The sequence below is a fragment of the Dermochelys coriacea genome, chromosome 18 (assembly GCF_009764565.3).
Source record: "Dermochelys coriacea isolate rDerCor1 chromosome 18, rDerCor1.pri.v4, whole genome shotgun sequence".
Classification (NCBI taxonomy): domain Eukaryota; kingdom Metazoa; phylum Chordata; order Testudines; family Dermochelyidae; genus Dermochelys; species Dermochelys coriacea.
This window is the reverse complement of record NC_050085.1, coordinates 1,468,857-1,492,035: the sequence shown is the minus strand read 5'-3', so window position 1 is coordinate 1,492,035 and position 23,179 is coordinate 1,468,857. Positions and strand designations below refer to the sequence as shown.

General features: G+C 60.4%; 1 protein-coding gene across 10 annotated transcripts in view; it reads left to right on the top strand.

The window, feature by feature from the left end:
• Positions 1–23,179, top strand: part of HSPG2 (heparan sulfate proteoglycan 2) — a 183,434-nt gene that overhangs the window by 67,567 nt on the left and 92,688 nt on the right. For all 10 annotated transcript variants that reach the window (XM_043500074.1, XM_043500066.1, XM_043500073.1 and 7 more), the window contains 12 exons: positions 662–802; positions 1,697–1,873; positions 2,434–2,613; positions 3,022–3,140; positions 4,012–4,123; positions 5,190–5,303; positions 6,747–6,874; positions 7,038–7,124; positions 8,363–8,412; positions 9,383–9,471; positions 11,205–11,345; positions 11,449–11,640. In XM_043500074.1, the coding sequence (XP_043356009.1) occupies positions 662–802; positions 1,697–1,873; positions 2,434–2,613; positions 3,022–3,140; positions 4,012–4,123; positions 5,190–5,303; positions 6,747–6,874; positions 7,038–7,124; positions 8,363–8,412; positions 9,383–9,471; positions 11,205–11,345; positions 11,449–11,640 (1,530 nt within the window). The remainder of the gene's footprint in view (positions 1–661; positions 803–1,696; positions 1,874–2,433; positions 2,614–3,021; positions 3,141–4,011; positions 4,124–5,189; positions 5,304–6,746; positions 6,875–7,037; positions 7,125–8,362; positions 8,413–9,382; positions 9,472–11,204; positions 11,346–11,448; positions 11,641–23,179) is intronic.

Below are 23,179 nucleotides of genomic sequence, written 5' to 3'. Positions count from 1 at the left end.
TTCGTAGCTCCCAGGGCTCCTGCACCACCCCCTCCCGTAAGGCTCAGGGCCTGGCCCCGGCCACTCCTGCGTGCCCTCTGCTGGCTCCATGCCAGGGGCTTCATCCATTCTGCTGCAGGGGCGTATCTGTTCCCCGGGGTCAGGGAGGGAGAGGAGGGGATCCCCAGTGCCTGCTCAGAGGCTGTGGCCCAGCCTGAGTACAATGACCCTCCCCAGCCATTGTGCTGGACAGCTGCCTGGCAGATGGTGGCCAGCTCTGCCATCTCCGTGGCTCGCCTTCAAACGCGCCAGTTGTGCCCTGCAACCTGCTGCCTGGAGCAGCATAGACTAGTGCCACTAGCATGCCCCCTCCTCCATGCTTCAGGGTCCCCAGACAGATACAGCGCTCCCTAGGGCCCTTGGCACCCAGTGCCAGGACTTGTGGGTGCTGTGCCCACCTGAGAGCAGTGGGGGCCCCTTGCCAGAGGCCCAGGCCAACACTAGATGGGTCGGATCCCTGGAGGATGGGCTGTATTGGAGCCAGGCCAGTGCCCCGGAGCACGCAGGAGCCCCTGGGCCCTGCCAGGCTGGGGCAGCATGGGTGGGGGTGCAGTGGGAGCAGCCCTGCTGCATGTCCAGCCTGCCCGCATCTCTCAGTGCCATCCCTCCATCTCTTCTGCAGCCCAATGTGGTGGGACGTCTTTGCAACGAGTGCACGTCTGGAGCCTTCTACCTGAGCGACCAGAACCCCGATGGCTGCCTGAAGTGCTTCTGCATGGGGGTGTCCCGGCAGTGCGCCAGCTCCTCCTGGAATAGAGAGCAGGTACTGCCCCTCAGGCAGCGCCTCCCCCCCAGAGACCCCCTCAGGGCAGGTACCGCCTGCAGACAGCGCCTCCCCCCAGAAACCTCTTTCAGGGTAGTTACTGCCAACAGACAGCGCCTCCCTCCCCCAGAGACCCCCTGTCCTGGAGTCCCCAGGCGATGCTCTGGAACTGCTCCATACGAAGCCAGGCAGGACTCTGGGGAGCCTCCTCTCTGAGAGCAGCCTGTCTGCAGGGCAAGAAGCTTCCACAGCTTCGACCTTCCTGGGTCTGACTTCGGAGCATTCAGCCTCCCCTGCCCCACCGTGCGCTTCCCACAGCGAGTCCACACAGGCGGGGTCCTGGGGAAGCCGGAGGGCCCTGCACCCCAACTCTGCAGTCAGACGTGACTCTCAGCCAGCTGGGAAAACAGAAGGTATATTAGTCGACAGGAACACAGAGCGCCTCCCCACCCAGAGAGCCTCACTGGGCAGGTACCCCTCACGGGCAGCACCTCCCCACCCAGGGAGCCCCAGCGGGTAGGTACTGCTGTTGGTAAGCACCTCCTGACCCAGAGAGCCCCACTGGGCAGGTACCCGCTGCGGGCAGCACCTCCCGACCCATAGAGCCATACCAGGCAGGTACCGCCCGCAGGTAGCGTCTCCCCATGCAGAGAGCCCCCCTGGGCAGGGGCACGGCCCCATCAGCTAATCTTCACGGGGGCCCATAGATCCGCCCGTGTCAAGCACTGCCAGGGGGCACAGCCATTCACTGGCCTGTCCCCCGCGTCCTTGGTGCAGATCAGTGTGCTCACCCCGTGGCAGACATGGAACCCCCAAGAGGGCAGTGAGGCGGAGTAGAACCCAGGTGTCCTGCTCCTGTCGTCGGGCCGCCAGCTAACAGTGTTTGTGTTGCAGGTGCGGGCCACGGACAATGAACAGGCGCACTTCAGCCTGGCCAACCTGGCCAATACCCGCACGGTCAGCGAGGGCATCCGCTCCCCGAGCCATGCTGAGTTGGCTTTTTCCGCCTTCCACTCCCTGCCCAGCGATGTCTACTACTGGGTGCTGCCCGACCGCTTCAAGGGAGACAAGGTGCCCCTCTCCGCTCCATGGTGCCCGTAGCTGACGCGGCTATCCTCATGGCAGGCTGGGCTGGCAGCATTGCCAGGCCCCTGTGCCCTGTGGTGCTGGGGAAGGGTGGGGGCAGGGGAAGGGCGGGGGCTGCGGGGGGTGAGCAAAGGGATGGAGTGGGGGAGGCTATGGGTGGGGCCAGATGGTGGGACTGGGGAAGCTCTGGGCAGGGTAGGGCAGTGGGATGGAGGAGGGTGGGGGCGGGGGAGGCTGTGGGCAGGGCCGGATGGTGGGAAGCGGGAGGCTGAGGGTGCTAGGAGTGGGGGAGGCTGTTTGGGCGGGGGCGGCTGTGGGTAGGGCCAGACTGTGGGGTGGGGGTGGCTCTGGGTGTGGCAGGGTGGTGGGGGTCGGGGAGGCTGTGGGCGTTGGGTGGGGGCAGGGGAGGCTATGGCTGGGGGCTGGGTGGTGGGGACGGGGCCGACTGTGGACAGTGGGCTGGGCAGTGGGTGGGGGTGACGTGGGCTGGGCCAGGCAGCCAGGCCATGTCCATCAGTCTGGCTGAGTGACTCTGCCCCACGCAGGTGACCTCGTACGGCGGGGAGCTGCACTACACGGTTATGCACAGCGCGGCGCCCAGCGCCCACCCCCTGCCCAGCCAGCCCGATGTGCTTCTGCGTGGCAACGGCATCTTCCTGGAGCACTTTGCCGAGGCTGGCCCCCTGCTGGGGACCCCCACCCGCTTCACTGTCCCCTTCCGAGAGGTGAGAGCGCAGCCGGCCCCTGCAGAGCACTCACTGCAGGAGCTCCGCCCCCAGGGAGAGGGATGGGACCCCCTCGCCCACCAGCTCCTGAGTATCACAAAGCCAGTGTCCAGGGGTTCCAGGGCTAACCCATGGTACCTGCCGGGGCGCCCTGCCCTCACTCCCCAGTGACCTCTGCCCACTGACTGGCCCATTGCCCCTGCGGGTGGGGGCGCGTATGGCTGCTGCTTGGAGACATGCCACGCTATAAAGTACCCAGAATCCCCTGCACCACTGCTGGCAGCGACTGCTAGAGCACCCCGAGCTCCAACATGCAGTAGCCTGTGTGCGGGGAGCAGGGCTGGCATGGGTGGCACTTTTGGATGGCAAGCTGGTCGGTCACCCTGGCGTTTTCTCTGCCCTCCCTAGCGTGCCTGGCGCCGGGCTGACGGGCAGGATGCCACGAGGGAACATCTGTTGATGGCGCTGGCCGATATCGATCTCTTCATGATCCGGGCATCGTACATGGACAGACCAGCAGAGAGCAGGTAGCGTGGGCGCTGGGGACCGGCCCTGGCTTTGGGCTCCAGCCTGGCGAGGGGCAGCAGGGGGCTCGGAGCAGAGGAGAAGCTGTCTGCCGATGTCCCAGCTGTGCCTGTTCTTTGGGGAAAGGGCCAGTCTGGTGGGCTGAGAGGCGGTGCCAGCTACGACCGCTCCCCAGCCTTGTGCACACCCCACACCTATGCATCACACTCGCACATGCACCACACGTGCACCGCACGTGCACCACACCCCAGCCTCACAGACACGCCCGACGCACCAGACCACAAACTCTCCTGCCTCTGTCAGTGCCTGTTTAGCTCCCTGCTGGGGGGCCAGAGGCTGCAAGTTTTGGGCTCCTCCCCTTCTTGCTCCCTGACACCATCGTGCCCTTGACCCTGGCAGAGCCTCGGGCGAGGCTGTTCTTGGCAGTGGCTTGGAGCCCGGCTGATCTGGGGGTTGGAGGCTGTTCCTGGACCCAGTGTGCCAGAGGGCAGTGCAATGGGACAGCAGGAGAGAGGCTGCTTTGAATTCAGCTGTGGTAGCTGCCTCCACCTGCAGCATGGGTTGCTCCAGGGATCCCCCTTCTTAAGCTGCTCTGTACCCCTCTGAAAGGCAGAGGTGCGTCCCCTCTGCCGGGACAGGTAGGCATGGGAGGCTCCCTCCTCGGCTCCCTCAGATGGGCCTGGGACACAACTGCCCACGCACAGAGGCTCCAGGATGGAGGGTGACCCTCATTGATCTCGCTGCCTCACCCGGGATCCTGTGGAGTCTGGCTGTGACCCTTGGGAGACCTCGGCCGGGGCCGGGGCCTGGCTGTGCCCAGGCAGCCTGGCCCTCTGCAGACGCTGAGCTCCCTCCTGGCCTCTTGTCTCCCAGGCTCTCCAACATCCACATGGACGTGGCTGTGCCCCATGCCACGGGCCTGGAGCAGGCGATGGAGGTGGAGGAGTGCACCTGTCCCCCTGGCTATCGTGGCCCTTCCTGCCAGGTGAGTCTTCCCCTGGAGTAGGCAGGAGCCCCATCCCGCGCACAGGGCAGCAGCGGCTGGCGGGCAGCCTCCACAGCATTGGGAGCCATGCAGCAGGGACACCTTCCGGGCCCAGAGACGACACTGCCTCGTGCTAGATGGCAGCTGTGGAGCGCAAGCCCACTTCTCCTCCCTCCAGCTGCTGGGCAGCCCAGCTGGAGGGGCTGGTGCCCTGCTGGTGCCAGGGCTGGGCAGCAACGGGGCCCTCACTGGCGTACAGGGAGGCAGGGAGTGGTCCCAGTGTTGGGGAGGCTCTGTGTTACCTAAGGGTAGAGTCTGAACCATACCCTGGGGACCGGGCAGCGTGCCCCATGCCAGCATGAGAGCTGCATGGCCCTTTTGGACCCGGAAAGCCAGGGGGTCAATAGGCTCATGCTAAATCAGTCTGATCCATGTGCCAGGCTGACCTCACTGCTGCTGTGCGCGGCGCTGACTCTGGGGGCCGGGCAGGTGGAGGGCGGTGTTGCAGCAAGACAAGCTGCAGCCTCCTGGCCATTCTGAGCACAGAGTCCAAAGGACAAAGCTCCCTGGGAGACCCGGAGGATGGCCGTGGAAGGACTGGGAGGAGGGGTCTGGGGGCAGGATACCCTGCTTGGCACCAAGGGAGGGTCCCAGCTCTGTGTGGCGCTGGGTGAGGATCCCAGCTGTGCGTGGCACCAGGGGAGGGTCCCAGCCCTGTGTGGCGCCAGGGGAGGATCCCAGCCCTGCCTGGCCGCTGTGGGAGGGTCCCAGCTCTGCGTGGCGCCAGGGGAAAGTCCCAGCCCTGCCTGGCCACTGTGGGAGGGTCCCAGGCCTGCGTGGTGCCGTGGGAGGTTCCCAGTCTTGCCTGGGGCCGGGGGAAGGTCTCAGCCCTGCCTGGGGCCGGGGGAGGATCCCAGCCCTGCCTGGGGCCGGGGGAGGATCCCAGCCCTGCCTGGGGCCGGGGGAAGGTCCCAGCCCTGCCTGGCACCGGGGGAGGGTCCCAGCCCTGCCTGGCACCGGGGGAGGGTGGATTTAGGAACCCACTGGCCCTGTTCTCTCCCCCAAGGACTGTGACGTGGGCTATGCTCGCACCACCAGCGGCCTCTACCTGGGTACCTGCGAGCGCTGTGACTGCAGCGGGCACTCGGCTGAATGTGATGCTGAGACAGGAGACTGCCAGGTGAGCCCTGCCCCGTGAGCCACCCCCGTGGCTGATGCTGCTGCCCACGGGGAGGGTCCATGACTCAGCAGGGATGTCCCCTGCCATGTGATTCTGGGCACAGAAATCTCAGCACCTCCTGCTGCTGCAGGTGGCTAGGGCCAGGTGCCAGGGATCAAGCCCTGAGTGTCCAACTCAGCAGAGATCTACCCCTGCCTCGTGGGACCTTGGAGGATGGGCAGGAAATAGCAGGCTCTGCCAACGTCACCCCGCACCCGGCCCTGCCTGGCCCCTAGCCAAGCCAGCTCCAACAGGTTCCTCCAGTGGGCAGCATCCTGCGCTCTGGCCTGGCCTGGCTGCTCCCAGGGGTTTCTAGTGGGCTTGGAGCAGAGGGCCTGTGCCCAGAGCCATGGCAGCCAGCTCCCCTCAGGGACCCTCTGTGAGCTCCCTGGCTCTGGGGGATGAGGCTGGTGTGGGACAGGCAGTGGATGCCAGTGACCTGTGCAGCATCTTGTGGGGTATCTGGGGCTTCAGGTTCCTGGGCAGGTGCCAGGCTGCTGTGAGAGTGAGGGGACGTCAGGATGGTGCTGGCAGGACCTGGCTATAAGAGATGAGAACATAAGAATGGCCCTACTGGGTCGGACCAAAGGTCCATCCAGCCCAGTATCCTGTCTTCCAATGGTGGCCAGTGCCAGGTGCCCCAGAGGGAATGGACAGAACAGGTAATCATCAAGTGATCCATCCCCTGTCGCCCATTCCCAGCTTCTGGCAAACAGAGGCTAGAGACACCATCCCTGCCCATCCTGGCTCATAGCCATTGATGGACCTGTCCTCCATGAATTTATCTAGTTCTTTTTTGAACCCTGTTATAGTCTTGGCCTTCACAACACCCTCTGGCAGAGCGTTCCACAGGTTGACTGTGTGTTGTGTGAAGAAATACTTCCTTTTATTTGTTTTAAACCTGCTGCCTATTAATTTCATTTGGTGGGCTCTAGTTCTTGTGTTATGAGAAGGAGTAAATAACACTTCCTTATTGACTTTCTCCACACCAGTCATGATTTTATAGACCTCTATCATATCGCCCATTAATCGTCCCTTTTCCAAGCTAAAAAGTCCCAATCTCTCCTCATATGGAAGCTGTTCCAAACCACTAATAATTTTTGTTGCCCTTTTCTGAACCTTTTCCAATTCCAATGTATCTTTTTTGAGATGGAGCGACCACATCTGCACACAGTATTCAAGATGAGGGTGTACCATGGATTTATATAGAGGCAACATGATATATTCTATCTTCTTATCTATCCCTATTTTAATGAGTCCCAACATTCTTGGCTGCCGCTGCACATTGAGTGGATGTTTTCAAAGAACTATCCACACTGACTCCAAGATCTCTTTCTTGAGTGGTAACAGCTAATTTACACTCCATCATTTTATATGTATAGATTCCTTCTCTTTCCTTCTCAGAACTGCCAGGACAACACCGAGGGCACCAGGTGCGAACGCTGCCAGTCAGGCTACTATGGCGATGCCCGACGAGGAACTCCAGCAGACTGCCAGCCCTGCCCATGCCACAGGCCATATGCCACCAGCCAGTACGTTCCCTGACAGCCTGGGGCAGTCCCACCTCACGGGGTTTCTGCTCACTCCATGTCTTGTGTCGTCCTGTCTGTCTGTCAGTCCTTGGGGTGGGCTGCAGGGTGGGCAAGGCTGGGGCAGGGCTGGGCTGGGCATGACTCTTCTTCATCCTCCTCTCAGGGCTACGAAAACCTGCTTTCTGGACACGGATGGACAGCCCACTTGTAATGCCTGCACCACGGGCTACGTGGGACGCCAGTGCCAGAGGTAGGGGGGTGCCAGTCTATCCCTGCCCAGACGCCGTGCAGGGACTGCCCCATGTGCCCTGTTTGGTTCACCCAAGTGCCAGTCTGTGCCCGCCCGGGGGGGTCTGGGGCTGTGGAAGCAGCACTGACTGCATGGTGCCAGGGGTGCCCCCGAATGCCAGTGTAGGTCACTGCTCTGGGAGCCCCAGCAAGGCTCCCCGGCTCGGACACTTGGAGAAGGGAACCCATCTAAACCCAGCTGGCCCAGCACAGCCTGTCTCCTGCAGAGTCGAATGGGTCTTGGAGCCTGGCCGTGAGGCTGTCTGTGGCTGCTGCCCAGGTGTGGGGTGCCAGGGCTCTGGGGTTAATTAAGGACTGTGGGGCTGGGGGCTCAGCTGGGAAGGAAGCTCTTCCAGCCTAGTACTGAGGCCAGGGCTCCCTGTGCTCCTGCCCAGTAACCGGCCACTGAACGCTCTGGAGGCCTGATTCTTCCCCTGGGGGACGAGCAAGCAAGGGGTCAGGCCAGCAAGAGCCTCTTGTGTTGTGGGGGAATAGGGCCAGATGCAGTGCTCAGGGCACCCGACTCCAGGCTGGGAGCAGCATGAGGGCAGCAGAGATACAAAGAGCCAAACCAGAGTTGGGGGGCAGGGAGGGTGAGGGGCTGTGAGGTATGGGTGTGGGGGTGTGTGATACAGGACTGTGGATGAGGGGTGAGAGGTAGGACTGTGGGGGCATGGGTGGCTGTGTTAGGGATGGGGGTAGGGCTGTGGGTGAGGGCAGTATGTGGGGTGGGGGCTGCAGCTGTGTGGGAGGATGGGGGTGGGGCTGTGGGGGCTATGTGGGGTATAGGTGTGGGGGATGCGTCTGTGTGAGGGGGTGGAGCAGTGAGTGAGGAGGCAGTATGTGGGTGGAGGGTGCAGCTGTGTGGGGAAAAGGCGGGTAGGGCTGTGGATCAGGGGGCTGTGTGGGGAAATGGGGGTGGGGCTGTGGGGTATGGGTGTGGGGGGGTGGGGCTGTGGGGTATAGGTGTGGGGGGTGGGGCTGTGGGTGAGGGGGCTGTGTGGGGAAACGGGGGGTGGGGCTGTAGGTGAGGGGGCTTTGGGGTATGGGTGTCGGGTGCGGCTGGTGGAAGGTGGAGGTGCAGGGCTGTGGGTGTGGGGTCGGGGAATGGGGGGCTGTAAGGGGAAGGAGCAGCCGAGGTTTTGGTGGGCCGAAGACTGTTCCCCGTGTGACCATGAGGTCGCTTCCCTTTTCCCCCAGGTGTGCTCCTGGCTACCTGGGGAATCCCAGCCTGGGACAGCCCTGCAGAGGTGAGTGCTGTGGAAGTGAGTGGCAGCTGATTCTGGAGGGGTTCCTGGGGTGAGATTAGGGTTCAGGGCCTGGTGCCAAGGCTTCCAGGAAGGAAGGGGCCCTACTGAGTCATGCAAAATCCCCAGCGCCCAGTAGCCAAACCTATGCAGTGCCCTTGGGGTGATGGGGCCTGGTGCCTGGAGAAGGGCTCCCCTGGGGGGTCCAATTGTGGGGGAGATTGAAGGAGCCCCAGCCTGGGGGAGCCCATCCCGCATTCTGATGTCCCATCCCTGTGGGCAGGGCAGAGCTGGTGGTTACCCATGGAGCTCATTACCCATTGGCAGTTACCCATTGTTCCCCTCTATTCGACATTTGTGAGGCCTCATCTGGAGTACGGTGTCCAGTTTTGGGCCCCACACTACAAGAAGGATGTAGAAAAATTGGAGGGCGTCCAGCGGAGGGCAACAAAAATGATTAGGGGACTGGAACACGACTTGTGAGGAGATGCTGAGGGAATTGGGATTGTTTAGTCTGCGGAAGAGAAGAATGAGGGGGGATTTGATAGCTGCTTTCAACTACCTGAAGGGGGGTTCCAAAGAGGATGGATCTAGACTGTTCTCAGTGGTGGCAGATGACAGAACGAGGAGTAATGGTCTCAAGTTGCAGTGGGGGAGGTTTAGGTTGGATATTAGGAAAAACTTTTTCACTAGGAAGGTGGTGACGCACTGGAATGGTTACCTAGGGAGGTGGTGGAATCTCCTTCCTTTGAGGTTTTTAAGGTCAGGCTTGACAAAGCCCTGGCCAGGTTGATTTAGTTGGGGTTGGTTCTGCTTTGAGCAGGGGTTGGACTAGGTGACCCCCTGAGGTCCCTTCCAAGCCTGGTATTCTGTGATTCTCGAGGGTACTGGGCTCGGAGCCCCTCCATCGCTTGGCCGCCCAGGTGCCGGGACTCAGTAGTAATAGCTCTTCTCTTCTGCCTCATTGCTGTAGAGTCCCACGAGCCCAACAGAAACTGCAGCTGTGACCCACAAGGCAGCGTGAGCAGGCAGTGTGATGCCAGCAGACAGTGCCAGTGTAAGGTGAGGGGAATAGCTCCATGCTTGCATGTTCATGACAGGGAAGTTCCTCTGCCATGTGTGGGGACTTACCCACAGATCTGTCAGGGACCCATCTGGGGACCTAGCTCTGTTCCTCCCCCATTGCCAGCCATGGCGCTTGTCCGAGTGGGGGCTCTCAGGGGGCCACAGGCTGATGCTCCCAGCCACTGCTCTAATGCAAGGTGAACTGAGCCAGAGAGATGCAATACTGGTGGAGCTGGGATAAGAACCCAGGAGTCCTGGGCCAAGCCCCCAGCCCTAATCTCTTCCCCACTCCCCTCCTAGACTCAGGAGTCCTCACTGTTCTAACCACTAGACCCCACTGTCACGGATCCACAGGCTCGATGCTACAGATCCAGCTTTGGAACAGTCTCTAGGACGAACCGTTCAGTGGGCTGGACCCCCAGGGGCCTCACTCTTCCTCCAGGGTAGGGCCCACTGCCCGGCCACCTCCTAGACTGGACTTCTGGGGCTCCAGCCCCCCTGCTTCACACTGTCAGCTCTGTGCGGCGAGGCCACTGAGCCAGACTCCCAGTGGAGATGTGCGCTGTGCAGGGATTAACGCCCCTCACCCAGCGCTTGCAGCAACACTCACCTAGCACTGTCACTACAGTCGGGCTTGTTCAGCGGCTGGAGTCCAGCATACGAAGTTCCCAGGTTAGCCCAGAGAACTGAAAGTGAAAGCACAGCCCATCCTGGTCAGCCCAGAGCCCAGCCAGGGGACCAGTGAACCCACTGTTCAGGCTCCGTCTGTCTCTCTCTGCCTGACCTCCTTGGTCAGTTCTTGATGAGAGCTCCAACTCCTTCCAGCAGGCACCTCTAGTCACCACCTCACACCTCTCCAGTCCTTTGTTCTCCAGCTGTTGCTTAGCTCCTCTGCAGAGAGGTGGGGAAATCCATCTCCCTCTGCACCGTTGATTCTTAGGTGTCAATGTTCTGGGATTGCGTTGGCCTTTGGCTTCTCGCATACTCCACTGATGTGGATTTGGGCCTTGGCCAATCTTTTTTAATGACCCGGCCCAGCTCGTTCAGCCTGGCAACACTCCTACCTGTATTCCAGCCTGCCCAGAGAGCCCTTCCTCCCCTCTGTGTCGCCATGCGAAATATAGGGGAAACTGAGGCACACATAGAAGACATACAAATCTTACAGAAAAGTCTCACTTTGTCACACCTACTCCCTGTTCTTTTTAACATCATATGCTCATCGTAACTGGCTCTCCTGTGTCTGACGCTGAGCAGCCCTCAGTTCCCCAGGGCCTCACTGAGAACAAAATTCCCAAGCTGGGTTGTTCTTTGCGCCTCACCCCAAGCTCTGGCCCGTGCCCGCCCCGTGCTGCTGACAGCTCTTACTGTGCTGCCCCAGCTGGTGGGTAGCTGGCCTATGCCTACGTGCATTGAGCCTGCACCGTCTGCCTGGCCCCACCAGTGATGGCTGAGATCTCCACCAGTCTGTGTGCTTGAACACAGGGACTTGGGGGAGAGGACCAGGGTCCCCGGGGGAGACTCTGCAGCTGCCCCAGGATTCTGCTGCACTTACCCCTTCGTTCCCATGCTCCTGGCCTAGTTTATTGCTGAGGCGTGGCAAATGCTTGGGGAATTCCAACCCTGGGGATGGGATGGGGCTGGTTGGAGTCCCTGCCAGTTGGAGTCACTCAACCATCTCCCCAGCTGTTGGGCCATCTCCTCAGCCCCTCATCTGTCCCATTCATTTGTAGCTCCACGTGGAGGGTCCCTCCTGCAGCAGCTGCCGTGCCAACCATTTCCACCTGAGTGCCGAGAACCGTGACGGCTGTCTGCCCTGCTTCTGCATGGGCGTGACCCAGCAGTGTACCAGCTCCTCCTACTACCGGGGCCTGGTAAGAGCCCATCTCCCCCAGCCTCCTGGTCCAGTCCCACGGGGTGCCTGGCTCGCAGGGGCCTCTGGTTGGATTCACATCCCCCGGTGTCTGTTCCCGGCAGGTCACTAGCCCCTTCCTTCCGGGCAACTTCCAGAGCTTCGCCCTGGTGAACCGCCAGCACAGCACCCGCATCGTGACCGGCTTCGCCATGGAGCCGTTGGCTGAGGGGCCGCAGCTCTCCTTCGGGCACTTCGGCCAGTTGGGCCAGGAGTCCTACTACTGGCAGCTGCCAGAGCCATACCAAGGAGACAAGGTATAGCAAGAGGCCCAGGGCCCTGCCCGTCCACCTGCCCCACTGTGGCTGGAGCATGGTTGAGGGGTCCTCTGGTGCCAGGCCACATGGCGCGTGTCTGTGCGAGAGCTCTGCATGCCCGGGGCTGGCACCCTGAACTCCATCGTGCCCGGTAGATCCTGAGGCCCAGGGCTCCTGCGCTGCACCAGTGATGCCCCTGGCTCTTCTCCAGCTCTGCCAAGCAGCGGGGCTCATAGTGTTTTACAGAGGGCAGTACTGTTAGCTCCATGTTACAGATGGGGAAACTGAGGCACAGGCCTGCACTGTTGTGTCTCCTGGGCCCCTGTTATCAGCATGTGATCCCTGAACCTGTGAGCTTTCCCCACAGCCCTGTGCTGAGGCCAGAGTCCCATCTTGCCAGGCACAGCAGGGCCAAGCCCGGGCAGGGGATAGCACTGGCTCTAACGGGCTCTGTTCCTCAGGCAGCCCTGAGGTGAGCAGTGCCGTAGCCCCTTGGAGACCCCCCAGACCCCCACCTCACACTGATCCCTGCAGCTGGATCCCGGTGGCACAGACCCAGCTGTGTCAACAGCCCAGGGAATGTGACCCATGGGGCTGAGGAAGTATTAGAGCCCCTTCCCCCAGGAATTGCAGCTGAAGGGGGCATGAGCTCTGCCAGGAGCCTGGGGGGCTATGGCTACGTGTCACTGGGAAGGGAATTTTCCCCATGAAGGCAGTATTGCCTAGTGGATAAGGCACTGAGGTGGGACTCAGGAGACTGGGGCTCAGTTTCTGTGGCCCCTTGTGTGACCTTGGGGAAGTCACTTAACAGCTCCATGGCTTTGCTCTCTGCAGCCTGAGGGCTGTGCCCCCTACTCCCAGCAGGAGCCCATTCTAGGGGCTTTGATACGAGCAAGGTCATGGCTCTCTGGTGGCCTCCGTGGGTAGGTCTGCACTGCACACTAACCCCAGGCTGTGACTCAGGTTTGAGCCCAAGCCCCTCCTCCATCCACACAGAAATCGGGCAGATTCAGGTGTGCAAGCCTGCAGGCCCTGGCTCCTAGGACCCTGATGGGCATTCGGTCAGAGCTTGGGTCCAGCTGCGACTCGGCTCCAAGTGCGGACACAACTCGAGCCATAGCCCCAAGGCAGGGCTGTGCAGTGCAGTGTGGACGTGTTTGCATGGGGCCAGCCATCGTAAGCCCAGGTTTCCAATGAGTCCACAATCACAAATTCCAGTTGTGGGTTTCCATGTAGACACCAAGCAGGCAAATTGGCACCCGGCGCTCATTAGATGCGCTCGCCGTGCGGTGATGTCCCGGGATCACAGGCAGCGTTGTGTCTGGAATGGACTGTACTTACTCCAGACACCCCTTCCCCGCAGGGGACAGAGCTGGGGGCTGCATTCCACACTCACTGCTCCCCCTGGCTAGGCGTTTGTTCTAGATCAGCTCTGCCCCCCTTCCCTTGAGCCCCAGCAGGTGTAAGGAGAGGATACTCTGCCCTTACAGGGGGAAAGGGGCCCAGTTCACTGTCTGTGACCGGGGGAATTTGTTACTTCTCTGGGAGGCCAGCCATGTGCTGGCAGCGCCGCCATGTTCTGGGAGCGCCAGTCATTTGCTGGGAGAGCTAGCTGTGTGCTGGGAACGCCGCTGTGTGCCAGGAGCACCAGCCATGTGCTGGGAGCCCAGCTATTTGTCGGGAGCACCAGCCATTTTGGGAGCGCCCGCCATGTGCCAGGAGCACCTGCTGTGTGCCAGGAGCGCCCACAGTGTGCCAGAAGTATAGTCCTACATGGGGACCCAGCCCTGCCCCGGGCTCCCAGGCACATTCAGCACAGACTTTGCCACCTGCACACAGGGCACCAGGGGATTGCTGGGAGGAGGGTGTCTGGTTCGCGAGTTGCGGGGTGCAGATGAAAGCAGGAGGTGAGAAGAAGGAATGGCAAGAAGACTGGGTGCTTGGCAATGAGAGGAGAAGCTGGAGAGGGCTGTGGGAGAGCCGTGGGATGGGAGGAGCCAGGTTCATACTCTGCAACTGGCCCTGAGGAGCAGCTGTCCAGCTGAGCCAGATAGGGCGGGGGGCAGATAGCGTGCCAACCATCTGTCACTGGCTCCTGGGCCCCAGGAGTGGGGAATGTTCTGTCCTGACCCTCCTGTCTGTTGGCCCCATGCTGGGGCAGGCTGCATTGCCTGGGGGTTTGCTCAGCCCTGCCGTGGGGTGTCTGTGGCAAACCATGCCCATGGGGTCTGCTGCCTCAGTCCCAGCCCGGCTCGCGGTCAGCACCAGGCCGACAGCTGCTGGGCAGGCGGGAGTGGCTGGGGCAGCTCGGCTTTTCAGCCACCTGGAAGGGATTTCCTGCACGTGGGCGGTTTGGCTGGCCCGCGCTGGGTGCAGGTAGGCTGCTAACATTGCTCGCTTGTCCTCAGTAACCCTGCTCTCTCCTCTCCTTCCTGCCTGTCTCCTCCCTTAAACAGAGAGAAACCTATTTTGCCCGGATGCGCCGTGCGCACAAGGTACTAGGAACAGGCACCGCGTGGCGGGGGCGTGAGCATGGAGTGCACCGTGGGGCTGCCGATCTAACCCGCAGATGCGGGCCTGGGGCAGTCAAGTGCTTGGCTCCCAAGGGTCCTGGAGTCCATTGGCCTGGGTCATGTGGCCCTCCTGGATAATCTGGCAAACGATGGTCGGAGAAGTGACGTGGCTTACCCACCTGCCAGGGAAGGGTGTGGCTTTCCACACCTGCCATGGGAGGAGCTTGCCTGCGGGGTGTGTGGCTTACCCACTTTCAGGGGAGAAGGGGCATGGCTTACCTGCCTGCTTGGGAAGGGGTGTGGCTTATCTCAGCCCCTCCCCCCATCTTTGGGACAGAGCTAATTACGTGGAATTTGCATGTTACTAAGCACCTGCGGGCATTTGGCCAACCCCAGTGCTGGATTGTCTGGAGTGTCTTGTCAGGGGGCCTTGCCAGTGGGAGGCAACGGGGCGTGGCAGGTTGTATTGTGGCCAGGATAGCCAGGCTGGGGTGGGCTGTCCCCATGCCTGTGCCCGATGCTTCGCAGAGTAACACCAGGTGTCTCTAACACCCCATGAATACTCTGAGCTTCAGAGCCATCTGCCCTGCACCCACCGTGTCCTCGCTCCCACGGAGATGGCTCGCAGTCATGGGAGCCCCGCAAGCGGTGCTAATGGCATTGTGTCCTGCTCACTACCATGGGGCAGGGGAGTCAACGTGTCCATTTCCCCTCTGCCTGGCTCCCTCCTGGCTTGGGCCCGGCTGAGCCTGGCACTGGGACCCCAGGGTTCATGGGGGGGACATGCCCAGGGTGGCAGGTTCTGGGTGGCATCTCTTAGAGCATGGTAGCTTGTAGTGACTACAGCAGCGGACACCTCAGTGCCAGTGTGGCTCTGAGTGGAGACTCCCCTCCCCTCCCCAGGCCAGTGTGCAGGGGCAGTGCCACGGGGACTTGCCCACGTAGCTGCTCATGGAGCTGGAGCATGCAGCGTGTGGCGAACCTGGCCTGTGGCACTAGGCACAGCCAGGGGCAGGTGGGTGAAAGGTGTGAGGGCTGCTCATACCTCCTGGCTGGGAGGGCCAGTGGATTCATGGCACCCTTGTGCCTCCCATCAGAACAGCACGTCCCTTACGGAGGAGCAGCTGCGGAATGCTGTGGCCACGGGTATGATCCTGGGCTCTGGAGGGGGCAGCCGCAGGGTCAGACGAGCTGCTAAGGTAATGGGGGGGCATTGGCTTGGGCATGCTCTACAGTGATGGGCAGATCAGAACCCCTGCTTGGACTCTGTGGGGCTAGAACTCAGAGGGGCAGGGACTAGGGTAGGATCTAGGAGGCTTCCCATTATGCTCTTGGGCAGCATTTTTCTGCCTGTGCCCACCAATCTGCCAATCCTGCCCCACTCCCTGACCCAGGCCAGCCAGGCAGTGCCCTGCCCCATCCCCCATGCGAGCCAATGTCCAACCTGCCCTGCTCCCCGCCTCATGGCAGCCAGCGCCCAGCCCCACACCATTCCCTGCCCTGTGCCAGCCAGCACCCAGCCCTACCTGGCTCCCTGCTCTGTGTCAGCCAGCAGCCAGCCCTGTCCCACTCCCTGCCCTGTGCCAGCCAGCACCTGGCCCCACACCACCTCCCCCCATGCCAGCCAGTGCCCTGCCTCACCCCCTGTGCCAGTTAACGCCCAGCCTGCCCTGCTCCTTGCTACTTGCAGGCAAGGGCCTAGCCCTGCCTGGCTCCCTGACCCATGTCAGTCAGCTGGTGCCTGGCTCCCCCCCACCTGCCAGCCAATGCCCAGCCTTCCCTGCTCCCCGCCCCTTGCAAGCAAGCACCTAGCCCTACTTGCCTCCCTGCCCTGTGCCAGCCAGTGCCCAGCCCTGCTCCACCTCTCCTCATGCCAGCCAACACCCAACTCTGCACCGCTCCCCCACCACATGCCAACCTGCACCCAGCCCTGCTCCCCCACCCCATGCCAGTGCCCAGCCCCACCCCGCTCCACTCCCCTTCCTATGTCAGGCAGTGCTCCATACCCCCTCCACCCCATGCCAGCCAGCACCCGGCCCCACCCAACCTCCCCCATGCTGGCCAACATCAGGCCCTGTGCCACTCCCCACCCCATGCCAGACAGCACCCAGCTCTGCACTGCTCCCCCTCCCCATGCCAGCCTGCACCCAGCTGGCTATTGCCGTGTGGCATGGAGGTCACTCTGAGGAGACGTCCTGCCAGCAGCTGCTGCAGGGCACCTGAGCGGGGCCCTGCCCCTGAGGCTTCCGCTGCTGGCTGCCTCCACGGGACGCTGTTTGCAGAGGGCCCAGCATCCTTGGCTCCGTCCTGTCCCTGTGTGGCATGTGGGTTCAGTACCACTCTCCCAGGGGCTGGGTCATAGGTGGGTGGGGGTCAGCACTTCCCCATCCTGGTGTGTGGGGAGGGATTGGCACAACCCCTGCCTAGTCTGGTGTGGGGTTGGTGCTGTGCTTGGCATGGTGTGTGGGGTTGGCACCATGCCCAGTGTGGTGTGTGGGGTTGGCACTGTGCCTGGTGTGGGGTTGGTGCTGTGCTTGGCATGGTGTGTGGGGTTGGCACCATGCCCAGTGTGGTGTGTGGGGTTGGCACCATGCCCAGTGTGGTGTGTGGGGGTGGCACTGTGCCCAGTGTGGTGTGAGGGGTTGGCACCATGCCAGCATGGTGTGAGGGGTTGGCACCATGCCCAGTGTGGTGTGAGAGGTTGGCACCACGCTAGTATGGTGTGAGGGGTTGGCACCATGCTAGCATGGTTTGTGGGGTTGTCATCATGACAGCATGGTTTGTGGGGTTGGCACCATGCCCAGTGTAGTGTGCAGGGTTCGCACAATGCCCAGTGTTGTGTGCGGGGTTGGCACCATGCCAGCATGGTGTGTGGGGTTGGCACTGTGCCCAGTGTGGTGTGTGGGGTTGGCACCATGCCAGCATTGTTTGTGGGGTTGGCACCATGCCCAGTGTGGTTGTGGGGTTGGTGCTCTGCCTGGAGTGATTTGTGGGGTTGGCACCGTGCCCAGCGTGGTGTGTGAGGCTGGCACTGCCCAGCGTGGCCACTCCCTGCTCTCAGGTCACTCACTGGCTCTCCCTGTCTGTCCCCTCCCTGCCCTCAGACCGATGAAGCACAGTAGAGGCTGGATGCTGAGATCTGGGAGCTGCTCTTCGGCTTCGCATGGCGCAGACGGCCTCTCCACATAGTACTCCGCCCCCCCGCGAGCAGAGCTGTCCCAAGGCCCCGGCCCCAGCCCCAGCCAGCAGGCCTGCAAGGCCCCCCTGCTGCCCGGTTGGCTCACAGTCCCCCTCACCCTCTCTTGGCTGAATCTCCCCAGTCTTCCTCCTCCTTGAAGGCGTCTTCCCTGGCCACGCCAGGTTCAGCCCTGGTGCCGCGGTCCCTGTAGGTACCGCCGTGGCTGTGGGTGAGGCTGCTCACCCCCTGGGGGCACGGGGCTGCCCTGGCTGGATGCCCCTCCCTTGACTCTGGGATTTTGCTCTTCCCAAGCCCTGAATTAGTAGAGGAAGCAAAAGTGGATGGGAACCTGGGAGACAGTGACCATGAGATGGTCGAGTTCAGGATCCTGACACAGGGAAGAAAGGAGAGCAGCAGAATACGGACCCTGGACTTCAGAAAAGCAGACTGTGACTCCCTCAGGGAACTGATGGGCAGGATCCCCTGGGAGAATAACATGGGGGGGAAAGGAGTCCAGGAGAGCTCGCTGTATTTTAAAGAATCCTTATTGAGGTTGCAGGAACAAACCATCCCAATGTGTAGAAAGAATAGTAAATATGGCAGGCGACCAGCTTGGCTTAACAGTGAAATCCTTGCTGATCTTAAACACAAAAAAGAAGCTTACAAGAAGTGGAAGATTGGACAAGTGACCAGGGAGGAGTATAACAATATTGCTCGGGCATGCAGGAGTGGAATCAGGAAGGCCAAATCACAGTTGGAAGTTGCAGCTAGCAAGGGATGTTAAGAGTAACAAGAAGGGTTTCTTCAGGTATGTTAGCAACAAGAAGAGAGTCAAGGAAAGTGTGGGCCCCTGACTGAATGAGGGAGGCAACCTAGTGACAGAGGATGTGGAAAAAGCTAACGTACTCAATGCTTTTTTTGCCTCTGTCTTCACGAACAAGGTCAGCTCCCAGACTACTGCACTGGGCAGCACAGCATGGGGAGGAGGTGACCAGCCCTCTGTGAAGAAAGAAGTGGTTCGGGACTATTTAGAAAAGCTGGACATGCACAAGTCCATGGGGCCGGATGTCCTGCATCCGAGGGTGCTAAAGGAGTTGGCAGATGTGATTGCAGAGCCACTGGCCTTTATCTTTGAAAACTCATGGGGATCGGGGGAGGTCCCAGATGACTGGAAAAAGGCTAATGTAGTGCCCTTCTTTAAAAAAAGGAAGAAGGAGGATCCTGGGAACTATAGGCCAGTCAGCCTCACCTCAGTCCCTGGAGAAATCATGGAGTAGGTCCTCAAGGAATCAATTTTGAGAGGAACCCTCCTTCAAGGAGAGGAAAGTGATCAGGAATAGTCAGCATGGATTCACCAAGGGGAAGTCATGCCTGACTAACCTAATTGCCTTCCATGATGGGATAACTGGCTCTGTGGATGAGCGGAAAGCAGTGGACATGTTATTCCTTGACTTGAGCAAAGCTTTTGATACGGTCTCCCACAATATTCTTGCCAGCAAGTTAAAGAAGTATGGGCTGGATGAATGGACTATAAGGTGGATAGAGAGCTGGCTAGATCACCAGGCTCACATATCAAGTGGAGTTCCCCAAGAGTCGGTCCTGGGCCTGGTTTTGTTCAATATCTTTATTAATGTTCTGGAGGATGGTGTGGATTGTACCTTCAGCAAGTTTGCAGATGACACTAAACTGGGAGGAGTGGTAGATACATTGGAGGGTAGGGATAGGATACAGAGGGCCCTAGACAAATTCGAAGATTAGGCCAAAAGAAATCTGATGAGGTTCATCAAGGACAAGTGCAGAGTCCTGCACTCAAGACAGAAGATCCCATGCACCGCTACAGACGAGGGACCGAACGGCTCGACAGCAGTTCTGCAGAAAAGGACCTAGGGCTTACAGTAGATGAGAAGCTGGCTATGAGTCAACAGTGTGCCCTTGTTGCCAAGAAGGCAAATAGCATTTCAGGCTGTATAAATAGGAGCATTGCCAGCAGATCAAGGGACGTGATCATTCCCCTCTATTCTGCATTGGTGAGGCCTCATCTGGAGTACTGTGTCCAGTTTTGGGCCCCACACTACAAGAAGGATGTGGAAAAATTGGAAAAAGTCCAGCGGAGGGCAACAAAAATGATTAGGGGACTGGAACACATGACTTATGAGGAGAGGCTGAGGGAACTGGGATTGTTTAGTCTGTGGAAGAGAAGAATGAGGGGGGATTTGATAGCTGCTTTCAACTACCTGAAAGGGGGTTCCAAAGAGGATGGATCTAGACTGTTCTCAATGGTGGCAGATGACAGTACAAGGAGCAATAGTCTCAAGTTGTAGTGGGGGAGGTTTAGGTTGGATATTAGAAAAAACTTTTTCACTAGGAGGGTGGTGAAGCACTGGGATGTGTTACCTAGGGAGGTGGTGGAATCTCCTTCCTTAGAGGTTTTTAAGGCCCAGCTTGACAAAGCCCTGGCTGGGATGATTTAGTTGGGCTTGGTCCTGCTTTGAGCAGGGGGTTGGACTAGGTGACCTCCTGAGGTCCCTTCCAACCCTGAGATTCTATGATTCTATGAATCTGTGATTCACCCCACCCTCTTCCTGCCTTCACTGCCTTCGCCGTCCTCCCTCCGCTTTCGCTGCCCTCCCCCTGTCCTCACTACCCTCCCCAGGCCCTCTTGCTGCCCTCCCCCCACCTTCTCCACCCTGCCGAGAAGCCAAGGGGCAGAGCCGATGGGCTTGTCCAAACCCCTCCCAGGAGAGTCCTGGGCCGGTCGAGGCAGTGCTGGTGCCCAAGGGGATGCCACATGTATGGAGCGCTCCTGGGTCGGGCCATGAAGCTGTTTAAACAGTGTCTGCAAATGGACTCAGTCGTTGGCTCTGCTCCTCTCTGCTGCCCCTGTCCGAGGCTGCTCCAGCAGACCAGTGGTCTGGACCCTGCACCACCCATCTGCGGGGTCTGTGGTCTCCTTCCCTGCCCAGTCAGTCTATGCAATGCTATCCTGGGTCTATGGCTTTGCCCCCAGACACTGCCTCCCTGGACTGAGCCCTCCCTTGGTCTTTTGTGTTGCTAAAGCCCCAGCAGGAAGCATTGCTCCGACCTTGCTCCCAGGAGTCCAGCAACCTCCTCTCCCAGGGCCACAGGCTTGCTGCTGTGGCTGAGAAGGTACCGGAGGCCAGGGCTTGCCCACCTGCATGGCCTGGGTGGGGCTTTATGTGGCTGAGGGATTTAGCTCTCTGGGAGGGAGTAAAATGGCCCCGCTGTCCCCATGGGACGCACAATGCCTGGGGTGGCACTGCGTGTCCCGGGGAATTGCATCTGATACCTGAAGTAGCGTTCCCTGGGCCCTGTTCGCAAGGCAGCCGTCTGTCCAGGGTACCATGGGCCAGATGCTGATCTCATTTGCCCCAGTGAGGCTCTGCTGGGGTGAAAGCACTTGGGAACGAGAGCAGATTCTGGCTTCGTTTGCCTGGGTACTAAGGCATGGCAGCTTCCCTGGTATCCCCTGCCAGCCCTTCCCAGCTAAGCAGAGACCTTGCATACTAGCATACTCAGGCCTGGGCTGGAGCAACACTGCTGTAGAGCCTGAGGACTGGATTCAGAGCTGATGTAGATGGCAAAAGCCCAGCACTTGCACCCAGTTGACCCACCGTGTGCATGCGCCTTCCTGCCCGTTGTTGTGTCCTTTGAATCTGTCCCGCTCGGGGACGATGAAGCCTGGCCTGGCTCGGGGAGGTGGAGGTGCCATCGGGAATTGTGTGGTTTGCTGCTGAAGTCCTTTAACTCTGCCTGCACTTGCCTGTGCGTGTGTGGGTGGCTGCAGTCGTCACTAACGAGTCTCTGTGCTGCTCCCCACTGACCGACTGCAGACAGACAGTGGGGGACGGGGTTTCCCATCTGTGTTCCCCTAGTTATCCTGCTTTAGGAGGGGACGGTCCCGTTCCCCGGCCCTCTCCTGGGGGACCCCTGGGGGGACTTCAGCCTCTCTCCAGCCCCCCAATATTTCCACCAGGGTCACCTTGCCCCCCCAGTGACCAACAGGAGCTCTCCCATGCAGACTGCAGCATGTCTCCTGCTGTGAGCCTGCCTGTGCCCCCAGCTGAGCATCACTCCGGCCTGCAGCCCAGCCAGGCCACATTCTTTCCTGATGAATAGGAAATTCCACCCATCTGGGAAAACAGCCCCTTGCAACAGGCCACTGCTGGCTTCAGCTCTCCTGCCGTGCCTCAAGGTACCGCTTCGTGACAGGCGCAGAAAGCAGGGGCATGGATGTGCTCCAGCCTGGCACAGCTGGAGCCTGGAGTACAATCTTAGCTTGACTCACAAGTGTGATAACTCCACTGGGTCTCGTCCTAGGCCCTAGGCCCTTCTCCCCCATTGTTAGTCTGCACTCGGGAAGCCAGCAGTAGGCACTGCGGGTGGGATGGAAGGGCATCAGCAGGGCTGCAATGCAAAGGTTGTGCCCCTGCCCATGGGCACCACTGCCTCGCAGCCTGGGCATGGATTAGAATGAGTGATGCAGAGCAGCAATGAGGGCTTCCACCCCCAGGGTGCCTGGGAACTGGGACACCGCTCCTGTCTCACCGGGGCCTTCCCGCGGGGCAGGGCTTGTGGCCATTTCCCTGTGGTACAGGAGTCTCAGTGCCATGCCTGTGCTTCGTGTGGCTCCCCCTCTGCTCTCCTGCAGCCGGCCAGGTGGGGATACTCAGCTGTTCCCCCTCTGTGACGCAGTGCCATGTGCCCATCTCTCTCCTCTCCCAGTATTCGCTTATCTACGAGGGTTTCTCTCTGCTTCCTGAAAGTGTTTTCTACTGGCAGCTTCCTGGCGCCTTCCTAGGGGACAAGGTAACTGCTGGGGAGGGGAAGCACTGCTGGCAGCTGCCACTTTGATCTAGGTCCAGAATGGGGGTGCTGGGATCTGGGGTTCGGCTAATCCCTTGTCCTTGAGCGCTGGGTTGTGTGGCTGAGCAGAGTTCCTGTTGCAGCCTGCTCCGATGCCCATGGCACAATGGCCCTGGAGAGCCCCCTGCCTTGATACCCGGTGTTATTCCCCACCCAAGTTCTGTGCCTTCGCTGGGTCTGTTCTGCACAGGCCCTGCTTGTCGGAGCCTGTAGTCCTAGGGAAGGACCTGGCCTCCTCTGGGCAGCGAGGGGCTTTGGGGGCACTGGGCTTTGCCTTGAGGGCTCCAAGGACGAGCGTCGCACTTTTTGGAGCGGTAGATCTTCAAGAAGTCCCCTTAATTTCATCAACTCGGAGGCCAGGAGGGACCATTGTGATCATCTAGCCCAGGGAGTCCCAAACTCTGCCCTGAGGCCCCCCCATGCAGCAGCCACCGTTAGCACTTTGGGAGGAAAAATAGTCACCTGAATGATTACAGACTTATAAACTCCAACCCTGTATATAAACTATGGTGCCTGTTACTGTGATGGTCCCAATCATGTCTCGTCAAGGTGGAAACGGAGCAGCACTGCCAAGCCCCAGTCGCTGCGGGACCGAGACTCCAGGGGGCCTGGCTGCCTTAGATTGTGGGGTGCAGTGGCTTGGGGCGGGAATGGCTGGGAACCCTCTGGCCTCTTCCAGCCGCCCTGGGAGCTGCCACTTCTCAGGGCCAGCCCCTTCTCCTCACCCTCTACTTAGCAGCTCCACTTCTCTCTCCGCCACCTGCCAGAGGCGCTGTGCCCCTCCGGCCCTGGGCAGAGCCATCACTGGGCACCACTCTGCCAGTGGTGGGGGGCTAGCAGCCAGCTCCAGGCACACGACTCCTTATTGCTGTCCACTTCCCAGTCAGACATGATGGCACTGGGTGCCCTGTGTGTGAGAGAGGACCTGCTGGGGAGGGTATGACTCGAGCTGTTCAGGGGGCAG